This window comes from Geotrypetes seraphini, chromosome 8 (assembly GCF_902459505.1).
Source record: "Geotrypetes seraphini chromosome 8, aGeoSer1.1, whole genome shotgun sequence".
In the NCBI taxonomy this organism is placed as follows: Eukaryota; Metazoa; Chordata; class Amphibia; order Gymnophiona; family Dermophiidae; genus Geotrypetes; species Geotrypetes seraphini.
The window spans coordinates 58,876,857-58,889,271 of record NC_047091.1 but is presented as its reverse complement, the minus strand read 5'-3'; the positions used below and the strand labels follow the sequence as shown (position 1 = coordinate 58,889,271).

Here is a 12,415-nt window from a genome sequence, read left to right as displayed (position 1 = left end):
CAAAAGAAGACTGCGAAAATGATATCCATGATGCCAGCATTTATTCAGTCAATCAGATGATGTAGAATCACATATCAATATCAAAATCCATATGTTTTGACATAACTGTCTTCCTCAGGGGTCCTAAGTGTGTATGAAGGTTTTAGAAATTAATTACAGGGTAATTTCATAAATAATACTCTTTTTTTTTAATTTACATGTTTTATTTTTTTCAAGTATTTCTTTACAATCCTTCAATATAGTCTCCCTGCTTTGCAATGACCGAGTCCCAACATCCGGGAAGCTTCATTATTCCATTCAAGACACCGTTTTTGTTCAGTTACCAAACGGCTCGGGTACTGGCGGAAGAAAGCTTTTCCAGAGATGCAAAACGATATCCACGCATAGGTTGTTTCAACTTTGGAGTAAGGTCGAAGTCTGGTGTACTCATGCCTGGACTGTAGGGAGCATGAGGTAACATCTCCCAGCTGTATTTGTGTAGTTTTTCAATGATGAGTGGAGAGCTCCATCTTCCCCACGGCCAAAAAAATTTCAACGAGCTCAATCAAAAGTCAAACAAATGATGATTTTTGCTTATGATCATGAAGGCATCATCATCACAGACAACGAACGATCCATGTGGAAGAAGTGTCACAGCAGTGTATTATCGTGATTTTTTGCAAAAAATGCACAAAACTCGATCTCAGTTGCTCTTGGCAGGGCCACTCATTCTTCACGACAACGCTCGCCCGCATATAGGGAATGTCGTCATTGAAAAACTACGCAAATACAGCTGGGAGGTGTTACCTCATGCTCTTTACAGTACAGGCATGAGTCCACCAGACTTTGACCTTTTTCCAAAGTTGAAACAACCTATGCGTGGACATCATTTTGCATCTCTGGAAGAGCTTTCTTCCGCCAGTACCCAAGCCGTTTGGCAACTGAACAAAAATGGTGTCTTGAATGGAATAATGAAGCTTCCTAGACGTTGGGACTCGGTCGTTATATTATTTCTTGTCTGATACTAATAATTCCCCTACATAGGCCTTGAATCAGGGGTGTCCAATGTCGGTCCTCGAGGGCCGCAATCCAGTCGGGTTTTCAGGATTTCCCCAATGAATATGCATGAGATCTATTAGCATACAATGAAAGCAGTGCATGCAAATAGACCTCATGTATATTCATTGGGGAAATCCTGAAAATCCGACTGGACTGCGGCCCTCGAGGACCGACATTGGACACCCCTGCCTTGAATGAAAAGGCACTTTTGTTTATTTGTTTTCTTTCTAAACGCCTGAGAATGATTAGTCATTTGTTTCTGAATATCGTACCATGTTTTGGAAAATCACCCTCATATGGGCCGCCCTTCCTGTCATTGCAAAATAGGAAGGCTATATTGAAGGATTGTAAAGAAATAATTGGAAAAAAAAAACCAACCAAACATGTAAATTAAAAAAATTAGTGTGCATTATTTATGAAATGACCCTCATATTATGGGCGATGTAAAAATTCTAATAGTGATATCAGTGTATAGAAGTGATTTGTGGAGAGATAAGAATAATGATAATGACATGATGCTGAAAGAGTGGGAGATGTTAATAGTGATGAATACCAAGTATTTAGAAATAGACAGTGAACCAAAATGGGTATTTGTGCAGTGATGTGTGACTTCCAGTATTGTAAGTGAGGTGAAATATAACACGAATTTATAGAAGTGAATTGTGCCTGTGTGGTGATATATGACAAGGAATAATTGGTGTGAGTTTGTGCCTGTGAAAGTATCTTAATAAAGATTATGGTGACAGAGTTGAATGTGAATGACCAAAATGTGTGATTTGGAAAAAGTACGTACCAGAGGTATCTGATTGCGGAAAAAAATGCCAATGTGGATGCACTAAAGATAAAGAAATCCTTCAAAGTAATAAGTGGTTGTAGTAATAAATAAAGATCTATTTATTAATTAAAACCAAGCATATGTTCACTTGCTCAAACCCTTGTTGCTATGGTTTACTGTATTTTTAATAGATCTCCACTACTAGTATATTATCCTATTTCTCTTATTGTCTATAATATATTCTCAAGGACTATTATTGCCAAAATCATGCACCATTTAATTGTTTTATCATTTTATCGTCTTATTCTCATAACAGGTCTTTTAACCTTTTGTGACAAGCTATTATTCCTCTGTGGTCACAATCTCAATACAAATTCAACTTATGATACTTCTATATTAATTCTTCCATTTCTTGGATTAGTTTTAAATTTTAATTAAATTAAATTTCAATTTTAACTAATTAAATTAATATTTTATTTATTACTACAACCATTTCTTACTTTGAAGGATTTCTTCATCTTTAGTACATCCACATTGGCATTTTTTCCACAATCAGATACCTCTGGTACGTACTTTTTTCAAGTTGCACATTTTGGTCAATCACATTCAACTCTGTCACCACAAACGCACACAAATTATTCCATGTCGTACCACCACACAGGCACAATTCACTTCTATAAATTTGTGTCATATTTCACCTCACTTACAATACTGGAAGTCACACACATCACTGCACAAATACCCATTTTGGTTCACTGTATTTCTAAATACTTGGCATTCATCGCTATTAACGTCCTCTCAGCATCATGGCATTATTATTCTTATCTCCACACAAATCACTTCTATAACACTGATATCACTATTGGAATTTTTACATCGCCCATAATTCATTTCTAAAACCTTCATGCACACTTAGAACCCCAGAGGAAGATGGTTGTGTCGAAACACGGACCGTGTAGGGTCCCCAACTCTCAATGCATATGTGGATTTTATGGGAGGGTTTATTTATAATCCGCGTTTTACAACACACATGCACTAAGGGCTCCTTTTACAAAGATATGCTAGTGTTTTTAGCGCACACAACGGATTAGCGTGCTACCCGAAAAACTTCCGCCTGCTCAAGAGGAGGTGGTAGTGGCTAGCGCTTGCGGCAATTTAGCGCGCGCTATTCCGCGCCTTAAGGCCCTAACGCACCTTTGTAAAAGGAGCCCTAAATCTTTGATATTGATATGCGATTCTACATCATCTGATTGACTGAATAAACACTGGCATCACGGACATCACTTCTGCAGTCTTCATTTGTGTTTTGCTCTAAATGATCTACTGCTGATCCATTGGGTTTCTTTTTGTTTTCATGCAAATGGGCTTATTAGTATTTAAACGAGCACTCCGGTGGATTCTTCAACATCACTGAGTGATTCTCCAAGCGCGGCATTGACTTTTGGCAACCAAAAATCAGCGATTGGTCCGGGGGTGCCATTACTGTGAAAGGCGAATCTCTGGCATGTGTTTTGACTAGGACTCAAGAACCCCTCCCCCACACACATGATTCACATAAATTATAGTTTTGGGGGGTTTTTTTTTTAGACAAAAGCATGATTCTTGAGCCGTGTGCATTATAGCCATGTCTTATGTGTTTCTGGCTGTGGTTCATGACAAAATATGACATTAAAAACAAATTACAAGATTTACATGAATTAAAGCAGTTTTGGGGGGGGGAAGTTTTGTCTTATGTGTGCTTGTTGAAACCATTGTCGCATCGCTTCTCGTTTCCCTTTATCCAGTAGCTCTGGCACACCTATGATTGATACATCGTTAATGGCGTTGCTTTTCCTATCAAATGCACACATTTACGTCTCTTTCATAGTGTATTCTGCCAATCACTATCACCAGCGACTCGTCTCACGTAAATTTAGCGAACCTTCATTACTCTCCACCAGCCTCATTTGCATGCACTTTTTTGATTTATAATTCTTTATTCATTTTTGTATGTTACAAGTGTATCAAATAAACTCATATAAAACTTAAAGATACACACTTGATTAACTCACATATTAGCATCAAATTTAACATTTCATTAGAAAATTAGTATTCTATAATGTTAAAATATTATGTAAGAAATCTAAATTTATATCATTCTTATTGAATATAATAATCCCTCTATCCGGCAGTAATGAAAGTTACTCTTGCAAATAAAACTCAAAATTTTTCGGACCCTAAAAAATTACAAGAATTTCTGGAGCGATATGAACAACCAATGACCTCTTAAAAGATATCTAAAGGAAATTTTTCCAGTTAATATCGATTATCTACTTATTATTTATTTATATTTTATTCATAACTATTGATTTTTATTAGCAGGATTACAGATGAACTTCCGTTAAAACTTAGAACTTTTATGCTTTTTAAATTGCAACGGAATAAAATCGCACGAGCGTGGAACTATAATATGAACAACATTGAATATTCTCAGAAGCGCTGGAAGAATTGCATGCACTTTTTAAATAACTACTCGCCTTTTTGAAATAGCTACAATAACAGCTGTGACCGCAAAGTTTTGAGAATCTGGCCTTCAGTATTCCTACTGGAATCAGATTGGATTTCAATGTTCTTAAGAAGACCACTCCCCATCCCCTGGTAATTGGCCAAGTGCTCTGAAGGTTTATTGCCTGTTCTTGATGGTCACCCACCTGTCTGCATTTGGCCCTGGGGCCTTAATTCTCTTCTGGTCTGGGACATGTCAGCTGCTGTAGGTGGAAGGAGAGACTGAATTGCAGGAGGCTTAGAGAGTGAAACTTGACAAGGGATGGAGGAAATGCAGTGGTAACTAGTGAAGAGTTTTAACTAGAGCAAAATGTGCAAAACAAGAAAATAAAAAACCCCCCAAAGCCCTTCTCTAAACTAGAATTAGCTTTTATTTTTCATTTCTTTTTTGGAAATCATATTGGCACAGGGTTGTATTCGCATATTTCCTGTTAAATGGCTCAGAACGAGAAGATGCACAGAAGGGATTAGACACGTTTGACGTGTTAAAACCAGGGCTGGTGGAGAGGGCTGTTAATGAGAAAAGAGCAGCTGTGACAGGAGCAGTGATTTTCCCCTCCTCTCCTTCCACTTTATTCTTCGAATTATAATTAGAGCCAAAACAAAGCACTCTTTTTGTTTTCATCTGGAATGTTCCAGCTCCTCGATGCTTCCCATAGGATGTTCCATTCAACAGGAGCACGAGAAGATGGAACATATTTAGCATTGCTCTGACCCTAGTCCCATCCTCAATGACTACAGCATCTGTTTGATACCCATGCCTTTCCCTTTTCTTCTTAGCAGCAGTTACCAGTTCGGGGGGGGGGGGGGGGGGAAGAGGGGATGGGGAAGGAGGTTTAGGGGAGGGGGAGGGATGGGGAGAAGAGAGGTTGGGGGGTCCCCCTTTCTCAACAGTTTCTTGGGTCTGTCTAGAATCACAGCCTGCCCCTCTTACTGAGGTTTGGCTGTCTTTCATAGGCCTCTAATTTGGTAACACTAACATTAATTTTGAGCTGAAAACCAAATTCCACCACCCTGTGGCAGGATGCGCAGTCCATGAAGGAAACACAAAGCTGAAAAGTACCAATTTAAGGAGACATTCCGTGAAAACTGAGGCTTAAGAGAATACATTTTCCCACCACTTAATTGTAATTCCTCTGGGCCTGTGTTATACTGAAATCACTGAAACAGAAGCAGCCATTGTTGGATTCCTTCCCCGCTACCTCCTTCCCACTGCCCTTTCATCCACACACATTTGGAGACCCACGGGGGGGGGGGGGGGGTGCATGTTAATACAATCACAGTAATTGTGGAGCTCTGACACTGATCCTGCCCCCTGCAACCTCGAGGAAGCTTTTAATCCAGTCACTTGCCTTTGAATGGTCATTCCCCAGTTAGAAAATGAGATTAATTTTTGTTTTCTTCATATAATATTTTGTTTTCTGCTTACCTTTTTTTTAAAGAGGTTTTGTGCAAACAGATTGCAAAACTACAAAAGGGATGTTTGCACTGCCACTCCCTTGAGCGGTACCTGTTTTGCGGCTAACGGAGGACTTCAGATTATGGCCGTGATGATCTGTGCTTTTAGCCATCACTAAATTAACAAGGAATGAAAATAAAACCTTTAAAAACAGAAGTAATTGCCTTGGCTCTTTGCCACCGGTTCAGCACCAAAAGAAATGAGTCAGGATAAGGCAATTAAAGCCTGGAGATTAGAGAAATTTTCCGTGCTTTAGGCAGACAGAGGGACACTGATTAATTTGAGGTAGTAAATTTTGCTGGGTGGTGTTTTGGAATTGAATGTTCTCTGTTAATTGGGTTTAAGCGATGGTGATAAAGTGGTGTAGTGTGTGTTTGGTAGCTTCCTGCAGGGAATGAATAAGGCAGAGCTTTGAGAGGGAGAGGCCGGTAGCTGATGTGCAGTTAAAGGGCTAGATTCACTAAGCCCACCGATCAAGTCCCGACCACTTAGCGACCCAATTTTCCTTTCACCCGATTCACTAACCTCTGTCCCGATCATCCTCCTATCTGTGCATGCAAATGAGGGGGAACGGCATTCAAATGTAGGCAGGCAGCGATTCACTAAACAAATCTGGAACACCGACTGGGCTGGACGATGAACAAAAGAAGCGACTGCTGGGGACCAGTTGCTCACTACTTTCCAACTAGAGGTCTGCATGGGGACGGGGATCGCGGGAATCCTGCGGGGGTCCCGCGGGAATCCCCCCTAACCCACGGGACTCCCACGGGGACCCCCCTCTGGCCCACAGGACTCCCACGGGGACCCCCTTCTAGCCAACGGGACTCCCACGGGGATGGAAGGCTTTGGAAGCAGGGTTCATCCATATAATATAATGGACACGTCAGCCTTAGTAAAAGAGGGGGTTTTAAGTTAATTACCTGAACAGAAAACAAAAAAAGGGTTCCACCAAAGAGATTCCACAAGGAAAACAGCAGCGGAAACACAAAAGAAACTGTGGAATTGATGATCCTGTCAGAAGTAATTGCTGCTTTTTATGGGGACGGGCAGGGATGGAGGTAATTCCTTGCGGGGACGGATGGGGACGGAGAGGATCCTGACGGGGACGGGTGGGGATGGAGAGGATCCTGGTGGGGATGGGTCAGATTTCTGTCCCCGCGCAACTCTCTATTTCCAACTGCATCTCCTGCTCTCCTGCCCTGAGTCTCCTCTCGCCGCCCTGCTCTCTGCTCCGATTTGCTGCCCTGCTCTCGCCCCGAATCTCTCCTACCTGCCGCCCCGACTCACCACCCTGCTCTCGCCCCGAATCTCTCCTGCCTGCCGCCTCGACTTTCCTGTCCTTCCCTGCACTGCGAGTTTGTGGTTTTAACCTGCGGGTTAAAACCACGGGCTCGCAAAGAAAAAGAGAAGTAAAGTAAAAAAAAAAAAAAAAGGTCATTGCTCTGTAAGCATGCGCAGACCATCTATAGATGGTCTGCGCATGTGTCGGGATCGCTATTCAGCGATCCCTGCGGTCGGTTTGGGGCGTGATTCTGAGCATCCTCGTTTGCATGAGGATGCATTGTGAATCAGCCCCTTGGACCCGGATCGGATCGGTAGGTCCGTTTAGTGAATCCCCCCCAAAATATTCCTAGGGTCTGAGTTGGAGAGGCTGACGGTAACTGTTTAAGGGTGTTGATTACTATTGGCCTATATGAGGGAGGTGGGCTTGAAGGGTCAGGTATGGTGGGAAATGTCATGCCTTTTTAAAAGTGTGGGGGGGGAGTTAAGGAGCCAGGCTTAGATTTTAAAATGGACTGGCCACAGTAGTGTTTCTTGACTAGTGCTGGACAGAAACTGCCCCCCCCCACCTCTGAACCCCATTCAGCTTTGCAAATGCATAACACTCCTGTCCTGCATCACCCTCTGCTATTTCAGCACAGAGGATTCCCCCACCTAAAGTCTGCCTCTCTACGTCCTGGCTGTAGCGCCCCTTGCTATTCTAGTTCAGAGAACTATCCACTTCCTTTCTGCTAGTGCACCTCACTCCTGCCCTGCAGCCCTCTTGTAATTCCAATACTGGGCCTCTCGCATAGTGCTTTATGGTTTCTCCTCAATCTTTCCTCGGGGTACACTCTCTCACAGACCTGCTGTTGCACCTCACTTCAGTCCTGCAACCCTGTTTGTTTATTGGAATTTGCTGCACCCCCTCATCGTGGAAACATTGAAACGGTTTACAAAGCTAATCTAAAATGGAGACATGGAAAGGAACTCCAAAGGTGATGGAATTGAGGGGAGAAGAGAAAGCAGATGACCTCTAAAAAGAATAGAGAATGCACAAAGGGATGGGGAAAACAAGGTCTGAGAGAGCTGGATTTCTCCTATCCGTCAACCTCATGTCTATGAAGCGTCCGCCAGAATCGTTCTACTAATTTTCATTGTTGTCTGTTCTCAGAACCCGCTGCCGTTCTCATGTTCAACTACATGTACCTCAGTGACCTACTGTTGGTCTGCTGCTGTTCCAGTACTGAGATTTTCACATAGTACTCTGTGGTTTTTCCTCACTCCTGCCCTGCAGTACCGTCTGCTGTTGCAGTACTGAGACTCTCACCCAGAGTTCTGCCACTACACCTCACTCCTGCCTTAGGGTCCAGTTTTTACCTGAATCTGTGCTCATTTTAGTCACTTCTATAGGAAACTATTTTCCGCAGTGGTGACTCGGTTAAGGTTCCCTCACATCAAAGGAATGCTCCTCCTTCATATCTCTTACCGTAGACTTTGACATTAAAATGCTGTTTCAAGCATCCACCTTGGGTTTTGTGTGGGAGGGGGAGAGCAAAGAGACCCTCGTGGACCAGGGCTGGAATTGCATTTGCTTAATTTCCAAGCCGAGCAGCAAATTGATTTTTAATGAGATTTTTATAGCGTTTGTGTGGGGGATGAGACATTGAGGTTGGAAGTTAGTGCCGACGCTTCAAGCTGATTGGGTGGTAGAAGCGAGGAGGGAAATAAAACTTGGTTGGTGGGGGTGGGGGTGAAGCAGCCTCCGCAGCAGGCGGGAACTAATTGAGTTGAAAAGTACCAAAGTCTCTGCCTGACAGCAGTTGACACTTTTCATGTAAATTGCTTCAATTTGGAAGCACAATGAATCTTTATCCCTGTTTTTTTGCTTCTCTCTTCAAGCTGGTATCATTCCATGGAATATAAATTGGCTTATTAGAGGTGCACTTGGAAGTGGGAGAAAAGGAGTGATATGGCGGTGATCTCTATTCGACATATTTATACTCTTTGAGGGGTGATGATGGACCAATTTGTGTTCCATCCCCTGGTGTCTGAGTGCAGAGAAACCCTGGAGACCTATGAGTTCTGGGCCCTGGCTCTTGTCACTGAGCTCCTGTGTATGACCTTGGGGTGAGTCGGTCGTGCTCTGGCTTACTTGAAAGGTGACATTGTGAATGCAGGGCATTGAAGCCACTAAGGGTGGAGGAGTGGCCTAGTGGTTAGAACAGCTGTCTCAGCGCCCTGAGGTTGTAAATTCAATTCCTGCTGCAGCTCGTTGGACTCTGGGCAAGTCACTTACCAATTCATTGCCCCAGTTACAAAATAAGTACCTGTCTAAAATATGTAAACTGCTTTGACAGTAGTATATCAAGTCCCTTTTACCAAACTAGTCCAGGTTTGTATGATTTGCTTATCCACTTAAGGGTACAAAGTCCATACAAGCGGGTTATAATTAAAAATGCAGACTATAGAAAAGAACGCCATGATACGATAGGAAAGAAGAAAAAAAATATATAATGAAGAAGAAAAAAACGTTTGAATCCCAATGTTCTCCCTGGCTCCCAGCTCAAAGACCATCGTCAGAACCTAGCTCTCTGTTGCAGTTAATTCCGGAAAAGCTTCTCAGAATAAATGTGCTTTAAGCTGTTACTTCAACAGTAATGTTGGAACAATACGCAAGGCCTCAGGCAAACGCTTCCAAAGCATAGGACCCACCACCGACCACAAAACATCTCTAAAAGTAGCAGTAGGGACTTGGAAAACCGGTAAAGAGTGCGCTAAGACCATTTTTGCCACTGGGGTAAAATGGCCGAACTTCCTATTTCTTGTATTAATGGTTAGGCACTAACCCCCTCTTTAACAAATGCATAGCGTGGGTTTTAGTGCCGGCAGCGGCAGTAACTGCTCCGATGCTCATAGAATTCGTATGAGCGTCGGAGCAGTTACCATCGCTGCCGGCATTAAAACCCAGGCTATGCGTTCATAAAAGAGGGGATAAATGTGCTTTAAGCTCGTGGCCATTAAAACATTAGCATGTGAGCCCTTCCACCACCCATTTTCTCAACTTTAAAGGCTTAGGTGCTAAATTGTTAGCCTGCAGCAACGTATTAGAGCATGCCCACTCTTTACCCCCAGACCACCCCCCACCTCCCACTGTAAAAAAAATATTTTATGATTTAGCCCGTGGGTATTGCACACATCCCGAAATGACCATGAGACATCTCAGTGCACCCTGTGGTATGTCATTTTTTTTTCTGCGCTAAGCACATGTTAGCGCTTACTATAACTTTGTCAAAAGGCCTCTAAGTGAGCTGTGAATAGTGGATATCAACTGGGGGACCAGGCAGCTGCCTTCCAGATATCACTAGAGCTGTAGGAGGTGGGAAGGATGTGAAGGATAGAAGCACCTCCTCTCTGGTGCTGGCTGTGCCACTCTGCAGCATAGAAGAGAAGGGATAAAACATAAGGCAAGTTAATAGAAAGGCTTTTAAAGAGAGCGATTAGATTAGAGCATACAAGCGGCATCTCCTGGGTATCCAATAAGGCTGGAAGAGGAGCCCTGGAGAGAATCCGAGTATTTAATCTGTTCTAGCATCTTTGCTGTGCTAATGTGCTACACTGAGTTTTTTCAGGGCCTCTTCTGTAATATTTGTCGCAAATCTCAGCGCAATGCCCTGCTTTTACCCTCAGTGCTCAGGGATTTGTGGCACGGTAGAAGCTCCACTGGTGTGTGCGTCATCTCACATTACCGTGGTTTTGCAGCCCTTCATAGGCTGACAGGACAGAAGCTGATTCGGGCCCCTGCTTGTGTGTTTAAAACCTCTCTCACCTGGGGCAAGCCACGGTATGGGTGGGGGAAGCAAAAGGTAAGGAAGTCATTGGTAGTACAAGGAAGGAGACTAGTTCACAGTGTTTTTGGAGTCTACTGCCTCCCTTTCTTTTCCCATGTCCACCTCAAACTGGACCTGTGAAGATAACTAAGAACAAACAGCACACTAGCAAGCTCAATTTTATAAACACAATTGATCTGACAGTAATTGATCCATCTCCTGTAATAAAATCAATGTCAAGCCTTTCACTCGTGCACTGAATTTTCCAGTGCTCTTCAGCCTGGTTTTGTGCAGAGAGCCAGGTAAAGTTCAGGCCCCCTGACAGCCGAGGTCTCCTCTAGCCAAGTCCATTCACACACAGACATGGTCTCCTTTGGTCCCCATTGTCGGCTTACGATACAATCATTAACTAATCTATTTGAGTTCTTTTTTTGTGATGGTTTATGTACATTGTTTGGCTTTTGCTTTTTTATTCCTTTCCTCTGTGGTTTTGTTTCTTCCATTCTGGTTTATTTCTTTTTTTAATTTGTCTTCCCCTGTTTTCTCTTGTAGCTCCAGCAGTGCATCGCCACATCGCAGAAGGCAGCCGATAAGCTTTTCCAATTCTACAGAGACTCTGTCAGTCGCAAATATTCCAAGTCCTGATGTCTCTGGGGGGAGGAGGCCTAGCATCTTTCCTGATGTATCGCTCCAGGCCTCCCTTCCTCCTGTCGTGGCTGGAAATCCTATCTCCTAATTGATTGCAGAATAGAAAGTTGTCTTGGCTATGGAAATACTCTTTTGTTTTCTCACGTGGAAGGGGGGAAATGCCTCCTGCTGTCTTTTTCACCACGTCATGGGTGATTTTGGAAGCCAGAAAGTTCAGCTCAGTGGGCCTTTATGGAACTATGATGCTTGCTTGAATCACTCACTCTCACCAGTAAGCACTAACCAGTCGCTGGGGAAATGTGGAGGACATGTTAATCCTAGGTATCTCTGCTAATGAGCATCATTCTCAAACCTCAACCAACAGAGGGCTAGGGGATTAGGATAGGATTGAGTTAGTACAAATACATACATAGCGGTGGTAGATAAGGTCACAAGGCTGGTCATTAATCCAGTGTATCGCAAACTCTATGCTGTGGCTGATTCCAGGTGTGCCACGAGATGACGGTGAAGAGGAGAGGCGCCAGCTGCCTGCTTACAGAATGTGCCTCTCACGGCGAGAGGCATGTCCTGTAGTCAGTCAGCCTGCGCCGCTCCTTCTCCTCACCTCTCCTTCTGCAGCACTCCCTTCTGGCGATAGTAGGAGGCTCAGGGCCGCGGCTAGAGGACATCCACGCATGCACAGATGTCAATGTGATGACATCACACATGTGCGTGACATCATCACGTCATCCTATAGTTTCTTGAATTCTTGTCTCTGGGAGGTTGTCCCAAGTCTGAGCATCCAGTGGGAGGCCAGTCACGGAGATACTGGGTCAGTCTGTTCCTGAGAACCTGCAGACCACTCTTCAGATTAGGTACGAG

General features: G+C 43.4%; 1 protein-coding gene across 1 annotated transcript in view; it reads left to right on the top strand.

Annotated features, from left to right (window-relative positions):
* EXOSC5 (exosome component 5) overlaps positions 1-12,128 on the top strand; it is a 40,052-nt gene extending 27,924 nt beyond the window's left edge. Inside the window, exon 6 of the mRNA XM_033954966.1 lies at positions 11,459-12,128. Within this exon, the coding sequence (XP_033810857.1) occupies positions 11,459-11,551 (93 nt within the window). The 3' untranslated portion in view covers positions 11,552-12,128. The remainder of the gene's footprint in view (positions 1-11,458) is intronic.
* The last annotated feature ends 287 nt before the right edge of the window (positions 12,129-12,415 follow it).